Raw genomic sequence first — 16,669 nt, 5'->3', positions numbered from 1 at the left:
TTACCTCAAGAAAATCAAGGCCAGTGATAGGCAAAGTTGATTAAATGAGAATGGTTTAACAGTGAACTTAAATGTGAATCTCAAGTCAAATGTAAATTCAAGTGCCTAAGAGATTTCAGCTTTAAATAAACTCCATTTAAATATCAACAAATGTGAATAACATTCACTATGAGGTGAACCAAGTAACAGAATATCTGTGTTGGCAGCATTTATATATATAAAATCAAATACATCCAATTTTCTGCTTCAAGTAAAAGCTAAAAAACTACAAGTTTCCTGTATCAAAATGAGGAATGTCAAAATAAATCATACATCAAATAAGATGATTCCCATACTATCTAGTCAACAAACCATATTACAATTAATTACAGCTAAATGATCATTCTTATCTGATTTTTCCTTACTGCTACTTGTTTGGCTCTGCCTTGTTTTCCCTGCCATTTCTAACAACCTGTTTAACAGCAATCAGTAAATAGAAACATTTCACCTCTAGAGACATTTTCCAGCCAGTTCAGTGATATTCTGTCTCAGAAATAAATCTCACTCCAATATAACCCTTATAAACTGCTAGTATATTTTCATATCTTCATTTATATAAGGAGATGATAGCAAAAAACCTATGTTTATACAAGGCATGGGAATGGAACTATGCAATTTCAGTGTTATATTTGGTAATTTGCCATGGTAAGTTATTCAGCACCACCTTCATGGACAGCTCCATAGAGCATTGCTATTTAATGTTTCTGTTATAGTCTGATTCTATGTGTTTGTCTAGATACATTATTATCACCATGGGATAGTCAGCACTCCTTGGTCACCTAAAATGCCCTTAAGGCCAGTAGACTTTTGCGGTGTGCAAGGAATGCAGAATAGTGCCTATAGTGTGGAATGGTCATTTATGCAGCATCGTTTATGTGGAAGTTCCAAAAAGTCTAGCACATTGTTGGCAATGATAATACTAAGCTTTGTCCAGTCTGGCAAATTAGTAGAACTGTGAAAAGCTTTCATCACAAAATCCAAACACCAGTATAACTCAGCCTATGATCATCAAAAGGCTTCAAGGTTTGTGGACCTTTTGAGTGAATGTGGGCAGAAATTTGAGTGAACCCACACTTTTCCCCCAGGGAGAGTTTTATTGTTTCATTCAACATCAGGCATAAGTCTGCAACATTGGCTGATTTTTCTCCGAGTCCTTGATGGTTTTTTTGAACCCCAAAGTGAAAGTGATGGAATCCAAATGAAAGACCAACAAAAAGACCCTTGAACTGGCGAACACTTTGTAAATGGAAACTGCTGGTTTTCACGCCACTCCTAAAACTTCTCTATTTTGCTTTTACATATATTTTGGAGCAACATGACAAATTATATTTTAACTATATTTGTCCCTTATATTACCAGTAAACTTTAGCTAGAAATATATTTTATTTTTCTTTGAATCTGCATTACATTGAATCATTGTATTAAACAATTTGTGTTATATTTATAAACTAGTATCAGTACAACATCTGTCAATAATGTGATATTCAAGTTCAGCGCTTCATCCAAACCCCGCTGATATCAATGGAAAGATTCCTGTTGACCTCAGTGCATTTTGGACCATGTCCTCAGTTATTAGAATGAACTAACATTTCTTCTGTATTAAATACTGCCTGTCAGTTTTCTATTGATTTCATGTCTCCATCTGAGATGGCCGTTCACTATTCAACAACAAAATTACCATAGCTGATTTGATAGCTATTTTTATCCTAAATGGGTGAGGCGTAATTATAATAGATTCTTCAAGTATTAACTGCAATACTAAGACTTCAATAGGAATTTTTTCCTATTTAACACATTATATGTGTTGATCAAGACATGCAGAAGAATGAAACAGAGACAGTGATGCATTGTAAAGGAGAAGGCTGTACCTGCATTCACTCTTTATTTTAATGTGGGGGTTAAGCCCATCCCCAATAACCAATATTCAGGGTTGGACCCCCTTCCGCCTAACCGCTAGGATTCAGCCCCCCTCTGAATCCTCTCACCCTCCCCCTGTGAGGGGGGAACAAGGGTACGCATGAAAAGTGCTTAACTCTGTGAAAACATAAGATCTTCCCTTCTTTCTCCGGGCTAATAAGATATCTCCCAGCAGTTATCTCCCAGGTCTCTCACTCATGTTTACCTCTGACGCATAGCCCATGTATTGGCCACTGGAGGTGCCAGTGAATAGTTTGGCCACCCGTCCCCATTCACCTCATTGCCTGATAGCTGCCTCTGACCAATTCAGTCTCCAATTTGTCTACACCACATATTGGCCCCTGTGACTGATAAATGTGTACATCTTCCCTGTAAAGTTCAGGAACACTGTACCTGATTTTCTTGTGTATGACCACAGTATCCCCAGTGGCCAGAAGGATTCTGGCAACTTCCTGGTTCACCATCTTCCAGGCTTAATCCACATGACCAGGAATGACTGCTCCCTGTCACACCTGCCTTGCAAGCATCTCAGACCAAACCTCCTTTGTATTCAGCCACAAGTGGGCTATCCAGCCCATATTCCTGTTAAATCCTGATGCTTAAATCTACCCTGGGGCAAACTGGCCCTTAAAATCTACTCCAGCCAAATACGGTGTATTGGGCAAGAAGATGAACAAGAAGGATGCAGCATTATATGTTTGGGGAGATCAGTGTAGAAAGTCTTTGTGAACAAACTGGAGGCTAAACAGGGATCCGAAGGAATAGAGGTCATGAGAAACTGTCCCAAGCATAGGGGGCTATATGACAGAAACAGAGAATGGTAGAGAAGAGAAAGGGGTCTTTTCCCACAAATCTGGCAACTATGCACAATGTTCTTTAAGGATGTTGTAAAGAATGAGTGTCTATGGATTCAGTCTTCAAATCCTCAATCAAAACTCTCATTGAGTTTGGACTCAATAAGGACTTCCAGACTGAGCCTTTACCCTGACATTCACCTAGCACAGAAAGTCAGTAAAAAGACCCCTATGTACCACTTTTGTGCCAAACAAGTGCTGCATTAAGTGGTTCGGCCCTTGAGCAGGCCTTCTACATTGGGAGTTCATGGTATTCTGAATGCATATCTTTTCAAGGTCAATGGAGAAATTTCAAGCTGAGTCCTTTAAAAAAAAAAACAACAATGATTTTGGGAAAAGTGGAACTTGAAAGGTCAGGAATTTAAATAATATCATCAAGGAAAGAGATCATGAGTAGCAGAGAGAAGCTGTTCAGTAATTGCACACACGGTCAAAGTCTCATCAGATGTGCTAATTGTAATTGTAATGTGGCTTTGATCAAATTTATGTTGTTCTGTTAAATTATTTTCCTCCCCTTCACTGTGTTTAGACTGCCCCAGGAGTCTGAAGGCAGCGATCATGTTAGAGAGGTGAACTTTCAAAAGGGGAACTTTAGGAAAGGATGTGCGGCTACAACTGTGTTGTCAAAGTCCCATTACAAATAATGGTGTGTAGGCACAGTAACACAGCAGCAGCATGGCATACATATTGTGAGAGCTCATGGCAGGGACGAAATCAGCTCGGGTCATCTCTGTACTTCATATGGGGTCAAATTCTGCGCTGACTATTTTGTTGTACACTGGTGTGGGGGAGCATCCTTGAACCATCCCACAGGATGATTCATAGGGTTGAGAGACAAAACAATTGGGAATGCTCCTTTCTGTTAGCACCAGGTGCCAACAGCAGCATCTATACATGCTGTGCCAAGAGCTGGGCCATGCGTATAAACCAGCTGATCATGCTCCCATGGAGCATATCTGGGCATTCCACCCAATATTCAGTGGGGCCCTAATGGCTTGATCCAAAACCTGTTGACATCAATGTTTTCCATTGATTTCAGTGGGCTTTGGATCAAGCCCAGGATGCATATATCTTCCTTACCCTTGGGCAGATGCCTTAGGGAGAGAGACTCCCTGCACCCTAATACACCTTCACAAGACATTTGCTCATAATATAGAAGTTTTTAATAATGCTTCAAAAACATAATGGGATACTGGTGTTTGCTTTTCTTCTTTTCCTGACAAAAACATTTAGGAGCCCATAGGTCCACACTTGTACCTGCATTCACATTAGCTGCAAGCAAACATTGTAGGCTGTAAATTATTATACTTGGTACAAATATAATTGTATATAGCTTTAGTGCTTGTGAAAGCCAGGCTGACAGGGCTGGCAACTGAAGTTCTGTCCACAGAAGAGTACAGGGAGGGCAGTGAAGTGCAGATTTGCCAAACCTTCCCCCATCGATGTGCATCAACTCCCTCCCAGAGGATAAAAGGGTAGTTTTGGTTTCTGTGCCCATTCGGTCCTTTCCCTCTGTGCCCAAAAAGATGCCAAATGTGATGGTTGTATGTGTGATGCAGATAAAAAATGTGTAACTGGAACTCAAATCAAAGGGGATAATACAGCTAATCTCGTTTTATCTAATTGCAAATTTAAACTAATTTAAGCTGATTTCCTATACTGACTGATTCAGTTCAGCTCTGAATTTTCTCTTGACATGGAGGCTGCATTTCAGTTTGGACCTAGTGTGTCCTTTCCACCACTTCGTGCAATAATTTGGTTTTAATGAGAGTGACCTCAGAAGTAATTTTATAAAAAGGGTTGTTGCAGAGTGAGAGGAATGCAAGAATGCCTATTACATTATGCCTTTATGTTCTTCCTTTCTTTTTGTACCCCCTATGTAATGATCTTCAGATTTTGTATAATTAAAAAACAACGTTTTTCTACATCGTTGTAATAATGGTCAATGAGTTCGAGTAAATTAGATGCTTAGGAACAAAGCCAGTTTTTAATGGCAGTTTAATATTGGAGATCTATCAAATTTCCTACAGATTGCTGCTAATTCTTGCCATAAGAATATTGAAGCTTCAGTATCTACCGAATCCCACTAAGGGTCTGATACTGCACTTTTGACATCAGTGGGAGTTTTACTATTTACTTCAATAGAAGCACGATCAGGGTTTAAGTATTGGTCTACAGAGAAAAAATTTCTGTGCACACATTACTTCAGAAACATTAGGCTAGCAGGAAATATTTAAAACACGGAATGAGGTTTATTTTTGTAGCCGTAGCTAAATAGTATCAGTTGCCATTAACACTTTATCGATGGATGATACTCATTTTTAACACAGAAAGAAAAAATTAAGTAAACTATTGCTTGTCTTGAATTATAGTTCAACTGCCATGCTGTTTCAAATGTCTTTTGTGCTGCTGTTCTAAACTACTCAGAGAGAGAGTAGGTTTTCCAAGAGTGAAATGTGGAGTAAGAAAGAACCAAAGCAAATTTCAAGAATGATGAGGTTTGTGTGTGAAAACTTGCATATGTGCCTGTAATGCGTGTGGGTATGTTAAATGAATAAGCCTTTTAAAAGGATAAAATGTACGGTAAATGTGTGTCTCTATTCACAGGTTCCTCTGTTTTTTATGGCACCTACTCATTTAATACTAAACATGACACCTTATTCTGTAGGTTGGTTACTTGATCTCCTAATTAATCACAAAATTCTGGCCAAGTGGCCCGGCCGTATCTCAGATATTTCCCTCAGTAATCCTAAACTCTGTGCAGCCACTCCAGCACTAAATAGTATGAGGCAAGGAGCCTGGAGGAGGAGACACGTAAGCTTAGCTGCAGCTTGGCTCTGAACCTCTAGGGCATTGTTTCTCAAAGGGCTCGGCTGTTCCCCCTCTCACTTCACTCGTCTCCATCAGGCCTGGTCTACACTTAAAAGTTTTGCCTCATAGTATGTTGAGTAAGGGTATAAAAAAATCACACCCCTACCCAACATAGCAGAAGCTCTAGTGTAGGTGCAGTTATGCCAGCAAAAAATACATTTTGCCGGTAAAGCATATTTTATTCAGGCTGTTGGTATAAGGTATATCGGCAAAAGAACTCCTGCTGGTATAAGCTGTATCTCCACTGGGAGGGTATAGCTATACTGGCAAACCCTTTCTTGTGTAGACAGTTGCTGCTGTTACTATTGCTCCCCTGCCAGGCTTTGCCTAATGACTTGTAAAATCTAATTAATTGCAATACAGGGAGTCCTCGGACTTACGACACAATTCGTTCCTTAGAATTGCATCATAAGTCGAAACATTGTAAGCCCAAACCGCCTTTCCCAAAGGAATCAATGGTATGAAGGGGGGATTGATTCCTGCACCAAGGCTTGGTAGGCTATTTTCACCACAATAACCCAGATTTTTGTACTAAATGAATTATAGGTGACTAATGCTGCAACATCAATGTATTTACTGGACACTGTATTTTGTAAACAGCATTCAAAGAAACATAAAAACTCAACAAGCTATCCTGCTGCCTCAAAGCCAATCAGAAGTGACCACTTCCAGCTCCATACCAGTATAACACAACCAGGAAGTGATTTCACGGGAACTTTATACAAATCTAGCATCATAAGAGCAAAACAAGCATCGTAAGGGCAAAACGGGCAGTCAATTGAAAAGCGTCATAAGTGGCATCCAATGTAAATCGGGTGTCATAAGTCCGAGGATGCCCTGTAATTAAAACATACCATGTGGAATGATGCACAGTTTTAATTACACTGCAAAGTCCCAATGAAATAAAAGCTTTAAATTCTTGTGTGCAAAATACTCCACTTAGGAAGGAACAATCAATTGGGATACAAAATGGGAAATGACTGCCTAGGAAGGAGTACTGCGGAAAGGGATCTGGGGGTCATAGTGTATCGCAAGCTAAATATGAGTCAACAGTGCAACGCTGTTGCAAAAAAAGCAAACATCATTCTGGGATGTATTATCAGGATTGTTGTAAGCAAGACACAAGAAGTAATTCTTCCGCTCTACTCCAAGCTGATTAAGCCTCAAATGGAGTATTGTGGCCCGTTCTGGGCACCACATTTCAGGAAAGATGTGGGGAAATTGGAGAAAGTCCAGAGAAGAGCAACAAAAATGATTAAAGGTCTAGAAAACATGACTGATGAGGGAAGATTGAAAAAATTGGGTTTGTTTAGTCTGGAGAAGAGGAGACTGAGAGGGGACATGATAACTGTTTTCAAGTACATAAAAGGTTGTTACAAGGAGGAGAGAGGTAAATTGTTCTTGTTAACCCCTGAGGATAGGACAAGAAGCAATGGGCTTAAATTGTAGCTAGGGCGGTTTAGGTTGGACGTTAGGAAAAAATTCCTAACTGGCAGGGTGGCTAAGCACTCAAATAAATTGCCTAGGGAAGTTGTGGAATCTCCATCATTGGAGATTATTAAGAGTAGGTTAGACAAACACCTGTCAGGGACATTCTAGATAGTACTTAGTCCTGCCATGAGTGCAGGGGGCTGGAGTAGATGACCTCACAAGGTCCCTTCCAGTCCTACAATTCTATGATTTTATGATTATAGGAAACCAAAATTATTTCCTTTGTACTAAACATCCTTCAAAAATATGAACAGGTATATAGCTGACAAATATAATTCTACCATATTGCAAATCTGCCTTTCCATGTGCATTTTCAACTCTTACTGAAACACCTGGTGAACGCAGGATTTGCATGTTACCAGCAACGGGCAGCAAAAATAAATGACTCAGAGATAACAGGGAGCATCACCTTGATTCACTAAGTTGCACTCTCTTCTCTGGACAAGAAGGTCATGTGTCCAGGTCCTAGAAAAGGTTTTTTTCTTGTATGTAATGCTAACACTGCAGTGCAGTGTTATAAGTAGGGTGACCAGATGTCCCGATTTTATAGGGACAGTCACGATATTTGGGGCTTTTTCTTATATAGGCTTCTATTAACCGCAACCCCCTGTCCTGATTTTTACCCCTATACCGCTGTACTTCAGAGTCACCCATTCCCCTCATATTGTATTACAAGATGAGATCTTCCCCTCTCCAGTCCTACTGCACATTTTGAAAAGTGCATGAAATAACCCCTGTATCCTGGCCAGCATCCCCTAACTAAAGCCAGGTCTGATGACAAATTAGACAAATGCTGCTTTCATGATTTTATTACCTCAGTATAACTCTGTCCTGTACTACCTGGCTATTTCACATACTACTCTTTATATTCTGTATTACATTATATTCTGTATTACAATATGAAGTCTGATTATGTATTTATTTTTTCTTCACATTTTTTAAATAAAATTATAGTTTTATTAAATATTTTATAGAACCCAAGGATGTGCAAGCTACAACAATGTTATTCTAGGATGCTGAGGTATGTGCAATACCCCAGGCTTTATGTAGGCTTCAAACCTTTACACAGTGAAACTTGATATTCTAACATAGCTGGGGCATGTCTCACAGTTGAGTGAGGAGTGGTTGTGCTGCAATATGATTTGCTTGGGAATCCATTCCTTTGATAACTGACCTCTGGCCATGAAGGATTTCAGTTCCAGGATCACTTATTGGTACCTGGCTATGCAATGTTATCCCTTCCACGTTCTCTTGCCATCCTGTAGCAGGTTGCTAATGTTCACTTCTTTTCCCTGAGTGGGTAGTGGGATGACTTTCTATTGAGAAAAGGCCCCTAGCAATGCCCTAAATAGAGGTGTAATGACACATACAGCCCAGATTAATTAGAGCATAGCTTCTTTCCTCCCTCTGCTTGGACTGTGGGTCGAAGGAAGACGAAAAGAGATGGTTCAGGATTCATTGAGTACAAGTAGATGGCTCTTATTGCCCTAATATAAATGGTTCTCCTCAGAAGGAAGAGGGTTGACAGGAAAGACTTTGGAGAGAAGCATACCTGTCTGGGTTACTCCAAAGTATGGGTGATGGGTTCTACTTTGTATGTTTAGTCTACATTATTTTGAGTTGAAAAAAAATGGGGATTATATCTGGGAATGACTCTCAGACCTCTGTGGCCTTTTTTGTTTGTGTTTAGAGAGCTGAGTCTGCTATAAGTTACAGCCCGACTTGAAAAGACTGATGTACCTCTCAAAGTATGAGCTAGCCCAAGCCAATGGCCCCCTACCTCTGTTATTTCTATTGGGGTCAGTGAGTCAGCTGTCATATGTAGGACAGATTTGTATATTGCTATATTGCACTCCACATTTTTTTGTATATTAGAGCACTTCTGGCTGCCTTATTGAGTCTTTGGAAGAACACCAAACATCAAAAGATGGTTTTAAATGAACCATTTCTGAGAAATGAGAACAAATGCTCTTTGACTGAGCATCAATTAAATAGTAAAGTAGAAAATAATTAACATTAGTACTTCTAATGGAAACCTTGAGTTAATTATGGCTTTTTTTAAAAAAATATGCTTTTCCAAATAAAGTACTTCTATAGATTTGTTTCTCATAACTGTTAAACGTTCATAAATAATTTCAAGGCTGCCCATATTCCTTTATCTTACAAATAATTGAACTAAATGCTAAAACCATTAAATTCTGTAATATATTCTGTTCTTTTATCATAATGCTAGCTATCTGAAGGGAAATGACCAGATATTCCTGACAAAATGAACGCTACAAGACATTGAAATGCCTGTTTCCCGTTAAAATTAATGGCAAAATGTTTCTCCTTAGACTGAGGTCAAGGCATTTTTTGTAAAAGGTAACAATCGGTGGAACTTGTTCCATACAGTGATCTGTGAGAACCTGATTTTGTTTGCCTTCAGGCTACTGTATAAAGTTTTACTTCTCAACCAAGCTTTTGCCTAATCAAAGGGCCATTTCCTTCATTCTTTAAGTGCGCCCAAACTGTCGTAGGCATCACAGTGGTGCAGGATCAGGCTCTTAAGGCGTTTCTTTTTCTTTCCTTGTTTAGACTTTTCTAGTTTAAAACTTGATGTTTGATTTTATCTGTGATGAAATGAGAGATGTGTGCACTATGGCTTATTAAATTAACTAAACTGAATGATTAATTTCAGAACATGTTAATTGGTTTAATAGAGTGCTTTGTGGGGTGAGGAGGCCTAGTGTTTGCCATCCTTAGTGCCATCCTCTCTGTGAGTAGGATTTGCAGTCCAGTCCTTCTCTTAATCAGAGGTGCACTGAGGTGGCAGGAGGTCTATGTCCCTCCTGTAATAGGGGTCATTGGCAGCAGAGCTTGGACCCACCCATTCAACCAGGCTCTGACCCATGACCCTAGGAGGGTCAACTGTGTCTGGCCCCTGAAGGTGTCTTCTGAGTTACCCTCCGTGGGTCACTTCCTCCCATCTGCCTTTCTCCTCCAGTCTGATATGAGGCAAAAAGAAAAGGCAACCAAAACAATCAGCCACAACCAGGCTCAACACATAGTCTTTCTCCTTCTGGAAGGCTTCTCTGGCATCCTTGTCAAGAACCTCCATGGAAAGTCTGTCCTCCTCCCCAGCCTCCCTCCTTCTGAGCTGGGTTGCTCCCTTTTCAACTCTTTCTTCAGTTGGAGCATGCGCTGCAGGTCTGGAGAGGTGGGGCTATCTGGGCCCAGTACAGCCCTTTAACCCCTTCAAGCCCAGTGTGGGGTCATACACCCCATCACAATCAGCCATTGAGTTTCTCACCAGTGAGTAAGGTTTAAAATACATTTAATGCTGAATGCTAAAAGATGAATGTTTAATGTAATTACAGAAACTGTGGCATTTTGTATTCTTTGCCTGTAGAGTTAATTTGAATTAATGAATATCACCAACCTTTTTATTTTAAAATTGTAGGCCAAATCATGCTTACCTTACTCATAAGTAGACCCTCTGCAGTCAGTAAGAGAAGCAGTGTTTGACTTGGTGTGGGTAAATCTAGCGTTTTTCTTTGTGAAAATCAAATAAAAGAAAGAAAAAAAAAGAAAAGAAAAATTTTAAATAATTTTGACTTTATTTGGAGCACTTAACACATTTTTTAAAAGAATACAAGCAACCACTAACAAATACCTTTACTTTTAGCTTCCAGGATGGTTAGCTAACCAGAGCCTTGTTTATTTTGTTTTACAGATTTTGGCCATTGTATCCATTCTATTCATCGTTCTGTCAACCATTGCTTTGTCTCTCAACACACTACCTGAGCTTCAAGAAATAGATGAATTTGGACAACCAAATGACAACCCCCAGTTAGCACATGTTGAAGCTGTGTGTATTGCTTGGTTTACTATGGAGTACCTTCTGCGTTTCCTGTCCTCACCAAATAAGTGGAAGTTCTTCAAAGGTCCATTAAATGTGATTGATTTACTGGCCATTTTGCCATATTATGTCACCATTTTCCTCACAGAGTCCAACAAAAGTGTGCTGCAGTTCCAAAACGTCAGGCGTGTGGTTCAGATATTTCGTATTATGAGGATACTAAGGATCCTTAAACTTGCCAGGCATTCAACAGGCCTTCAGTCTTTAGGTTTCACTCTCAGGCGGAGTTACAATGAATTGGGTTTGTTGATATTATTTTTAGCAATGGGAATAATGATCTTTTCCAGCCTTGTGTTTTTTGCTGAAAAGGATGAAGATGCTACAAAGTTTACCAGTATCCCTGCATCCTTTTGGTGGGCTACCATCACTATGACCACTGTAGGATATGGTGACATTTATCCTAAGACTCTACTCGGAAAAATAGTTGGAGGACTGTGTTGCATTGCTGGAGTGCTGGTAATCGCCCTGCCCATACCAATCATTGTGAATAACTTCTCTGAGTTTTACAAGGAGCAAAAACGGCAGGAAAAGGCCATTAAAAGAAGAGAGGCCCTTGAGCGAGCTAAAAGAAATGGAAGCATTGTCTCCATGAACCTGAAAGATGCTTTTGCACGCAGTATGGAACTCATTGACGTAGCAGTGGACACAGGAAAGCCTGGCAATCCAGCCAGTTCAAAGGATACACCTGATGATAATCACCTATCTCCGAGCAGGTGGAAGTGGGCCAGAAGGACAATGTCTGAAACAAGTTCAAATAAGTCTTTTGAGAACAAATATCAGGAAGTTAGTCAGCAGGGCTCCCATGAGCAATTGAATAATGCTGCTGCTGCTGCGTCCAGCCCACAACACCTGAGTGCTCAAAAACTAGAGATGTTATATAATGAAATTACTAAAACTCAGTCTCAGCTTAATCTTAATGCTGGCTACCAAGATCAGCCAGCAAAACCACTTGAGTATGAGGAAGAAATAGAAATGGAAGAGGTCCCTGGGCAGAGAGATCAGCTGCCAGCTGGACATACAGATGTAATAACAGACATGAGAAGCACATCTAGTATTGATAGCTTCACCAGTTGTGCAACTGACTTCACAGAAACAGAAAGGTCACCCCTTCCTCCTTACCTTGGCTCTCACCTGCAAATGAGATTCCCGAGTGACTCTGTTAATCTAGAGGACAACCAACGAACAAAGAGTTCTCCATTTGTATCACTCACAAGAGAGAAAACGTTTGCCCCTAAAGATGTCACTTTTGACTATAAGCCAATTGACACTGCTGCAAGCAACGATGGTTGTGGCTCCCAAACTGTCCTGTATGGTCACTTGCGTTTTGACAGTGCCATGGAAAGCCCCAAAAGTTCTCTAAAAGGTAACAATCCATTAAAACCTAGATCCCTTAAAGTTAACTTTAAGGAAAACAGAGGCAGTGCTCCACAAACTCCACCAAGCACTGTGAGGCCATTGCCAGTAACAGCAGGAGCGGACTTTACACAGTCTACATCTCAGCATATTAGCACCATTCTTTTAGAAGAGAATTCACCCCAAGGTGAAAGACCCATCATGCTGGGTGCTGATGCCTCGACGCTTTGCCAGGGACCTCCTAAAAGATCATCCCCTCTGTTTCCCAAACAAAAGCTTTTCACTTTCCCTTCGAAGGAGAAGAGAAGCTTTACTGAAATAGACACTGAAGAAGAAGAAGACTTCATGGAGATCACTGGTGTGAAACACGAAAAGCAGCAGGATATCAAAACAAATTGCTTTGGGGACAAACACAGTGATGGCACCCATTTAACAGACGAGCCAAGAGTCAGCTCTTCTTCACCCAAAAGCATGGGCCACAACTGTACTCAAGACATTTACCATGCTGGGAGTGAAGTAAAGAAGGGCAGTAACCAAGAAAGTTACAAAATGGAAAACCATTTATTTGCCCCAGAAATTCATTCAAATCCAGGAGAACCTGGTTATTGTCCCACACGTGAAACCAGCATGTGACTAGTCACAAAAGCAATAAAAAAAACTCTTCTTAAAACCACAGTTAGCAATGCCTGTGAACTAAAACATGGAAGCCTCAAAACAAAAACAAAAAGAAGTGCATAAAATTGTTATTTTTGCATGGCATGAAGAGTTGTTTAGTTTACGTACTGTTTAAGTAAAGAGTTCCAAGACTGCTTTTTGTAACAAACAAACAAAAGGGGAGAAAAAAATGACTCAAGAACAGTGAGTAAAATAAAGAGAGCTCTATTAGGAGCCAGTATTCTGCAAAGTCTGACATTTTGATCCTTTCACTTTATGATTGTAGACAGATTTTAAACTCTGAACTTTTTTTTCTCTTGGTTACAAGGAGTTTTAGAATTTGCACATGAAAGGATTAAAAAAGAATGCATGCATTCATAATGATGTGAAACAAGGTGCTTTGAGCTTGCAAATTAATATATTTGTAAATAGTTTGGGGTCGGGGGGAGAGCTACTGTTTTCAAGGATCTGTGGACATCAAGTTTCCTGGGACACAGGTACTTCCTTCACAGCACATTGCCTGGAGGATTTGTACAGACTTATGTTGCAAAATTGCAACTTCTGCTTAAAGCATCTCACATATCTTGCTTTCTGTTAAAAAGCTCATGAGTATATCTGTTTATTTAAGGGACTACAGTATTTTTAGTTTATCTGTGCTGTAAATCATTTTTTATTTGCACAAACTTTGTTGTTGCATTTGTAATTTAAATGAAGGATTCTTGAGAAAAAGTAAAGATTTAATGACCAGAATTGAAGCATTTAATATTTTATAAAAGCACTGCCAGAATTTCCTAATTTATAACAATGCCCCATCATCAAATAAGAATACAAACCATACAGTTATTGCCGTGGCAATAAATAGGGCCAAATGGCCATCAAGAATGAAACAGTTTATATCCAAGGACTTCTCACTCTCAAAACAATTCTTTTCAATTCTTGTTTTTGCTGAAGAATTTTTTTATTTCTTTTGTTTTATTTGATGATCTCCTGAGGGCCCTTTTTTAGCATTTTCCCCCTTTAACTTACAGTTCTCTTTTCTCTTTAACTATGATGCCCATGTTCCAGCTGGAGGTCAGAGGAGCAGTTATCTTGAAGGCTGTTGCCATTGCCACTCCATGGATCAACAGAAAAAAAGCATTTAATTAAAGGAAAAATATCAGCCACCCCATTCCCCCCAATGCCAAAGCATCTTTATTTTTAGGGTGTACTTGAGCTCTGTCTCAGCCTTGGAAAAGAAAGATGCTGAACCCAAACCTAGCTTATAATGCACCCATGAAGCTCCTGCATGAATGAAGCTATTCATTTTTTCTTATCAAGTAACAATATTACATGTACTAAAGAGACAATAAATCTTTGTAAATACATGCTTCATCTAGTAGATTTTTTCAGTTCATAAATCCCCATATGTCTGATGAATAAGCAGATTCACAATAATGTAAACTAGCCAATATTTTTCCTTGTGAAAAACAAATAATTTCATTTTGATATTTTCCTCTGACTACTTCAGAAATATAGAGCCTGATTCCCTTCTTACTGACAGTGGTCTTGCTATGGTGTAGGCCAGCTCCTTACCTGAGATGAAGGATTTTCCAGTGGTTAGGAAGGTAGCCTTGTACTTGAGAGACCCAGGTTCAATACCTTGTTCTACTACAAACTTCCTGTGTGACTTTAGGCAAGTCACTTAGCCCCTCTGTATCTCAGTTCCCCATCTGTAAAATGGGAAGAACAATTCTCACAGGGGTATTGTAATAAAAAATATATTAAAGCTTGTGAGGCTCTGACATGCTGTGGTAATGGGAGCCATAAAAGTGCTTGAGGTAGAGAGCTGGTGTAAATCAGCATAGCTCTCTTTATCTCAGTGGAGCTTGGCCAATTTACGGAGGCTGAGGATCCAGCCGTGTGCTTTCATTCACTTAAACAGAGTTGCCCCTCTCTTAAGTGAGTGGGACAATCCAGTCCATGGTGTGCTTCTCTTAGAAGAGAGGACATTTTTGTTACAAAGCTGCCTTCCCCAAAAGACTACAGAGCTGATCATGCAGAGCTTACTCAGGTCTCACCTATGTAAGGGCTGCAAGATAGAACCCCAAATACCTGTTCAATTGGCTGGACCAAATAATAAGCACAGCATAGTTCCTTGGTTTAAAATAGAAAAATCTTTAATTGTTGGTCTTTTAAAGACTTTTTTTTTTTTACCAGAATGAGTCCAAGTGTTTCTTGTGTGATTTGAAACCCTGGCATACGATATCATTTCTCCCAATCAGTGTCTGGTCATTACTTCTCAAAATAAAAATGCACTTTCTGTCCTTAGTTGCAGTCCAGATAACTCTATTGCTACATATAATTTTACCTATTTCTGAGGCACTCTGCTGAACACTTTTCAACCATTTGTTTCACTGTTCTAAAAATTATCTCTTGAATGTTTTCTAGTCGTTAAATCTTCTATATTTATTTGTATTGTTTACTGGTAGATATTTTCAATGACTAAGACTAAATGCCAGTCCATTTTATATGCCTAAAGTGTTGGTCGGTCCGTATTTTCTATGTACAGTTTTCTGAAATCACACAATCCTATTTGATCTGCCTTTAGGTTCTAGCCAACAAAATTAAAACCAGGTTTCGTCCAAATGGAGCCCAGTGCTTTAGTTTTAACCTAGGGAAAACTCCTATTCAGGTTAATGACTCTGTTCAGGCAACCCCCGCAGGTCTACGGTTCTGATGCCACAACGTTCTCCACACAGGTGGACCTCTGAACATGGTCAGAGCCCCTTTGAAGTCAGTGGCTTTCTGTACAGGAGCAGGAGTCTGACCATATGGCGCTCATTGGAGTTTTAATACTTAAATCTCCCCTGAGTTAAATCAGTCCTTTATCAAGGCCTAATTCTGCTCCTAGTAAAGTCATTGAGAACTCAGAGTAACAGCCGTGTTAGTCTGTATTCGTAAAAAGAAAAGGAGTACTTGTGGCACCTTAGAGACTAACCAGTTTATTTGAGCATGAGCTTTCATGAGCTACAGCTCACTTCATCGGATGCATGAAAGCTCATGCTCAAATAAACTGGTTAGTCTCTAAGGTGCCACAAGTACTCCTTTTCTTTTTATTGAGAACTCAGTGGGTGTAGAATCAAGCCCTCATGCCTTGTGCAGGCAAATTCCCATTGAAACCAATGGGAGTTTGGCCGAATAAGGGCTGAATAAAACCAAAGTAAGAACTTTGAGATTTGGCCCCGAGTAAAATCAGTGAGAGCTTTGACTGAGTAAAGATCACAAGACCGGGCCCTTATTGGCCATCATATTTGAAACATGTTCAGAGAAGCACAGAAGCTTGCAACTGAACAGGCAAAGCCAATGTAGTTCTCGTTAATAACAGTCATAGTAATTTTAGAACTCTTGAGGGAAGAAGGATCAGGCTTTAGAAATGTTTTCTATGATAGTCTAGTTCACGTAGCACAGTGTTGATCATGCTGAATTATATTTCCAGGAACACAGGCTTGCACAGTGGGCATTTCCAGCCTAGCCTAGAAACAAGGGGCCCAATCTTGAACACCTAACTCATGCAAAACTCCAAATTAAAATATTGACCAGAGTAAAGGCT

At 39.7% G+C, this 16,669-nt stretch overlaps 1 protein-coding gene across 1 annotated transcript in view; it reads left to right on the top strand.

Annotated features, from left to right (window-relative positions):
* KCNB2 (potassium voltage-gated channel subfamily B member 2) overlaps positions 1-16,015 on the top strand; it is a 295,859-nt gene extending 279,844 nt beyond the window's left edge. The window contains exon 3 of the mRNA XM_007063578.4: positions 10,888-16,015. Within this exon, the coding sequence (XP_007063640.2) occupies positions 10,888-13,059 (2,172 nt within the window). The 3' untranslated portion in view covers positions 13,060-16,015. The remainder of the gene's footprint in view (positions 1-10,887) is intronic.
* The last annotated feature ends 654 nt before the right edge of the window (positions 16,016-16,669 follow it).

This window comes from Chelonia mydas, chromosome 2 (assembly GCF_015237465.2).
Source record: "Chelonia mydas isolate rCheMyd1 chromosome 2, rCheMyd1.pri.v2, whole genome shotgun sequence".
Classification (NCBI taxonomy): domain Eukaryota; kingdom Metazoa; phylum Chordata; order Testudines; family Cheloniidae; genus Chelonia; species Chelonia mydas.
This window is presented reverse-complemented; position numbering and strand designations above follow the sequence as displayed.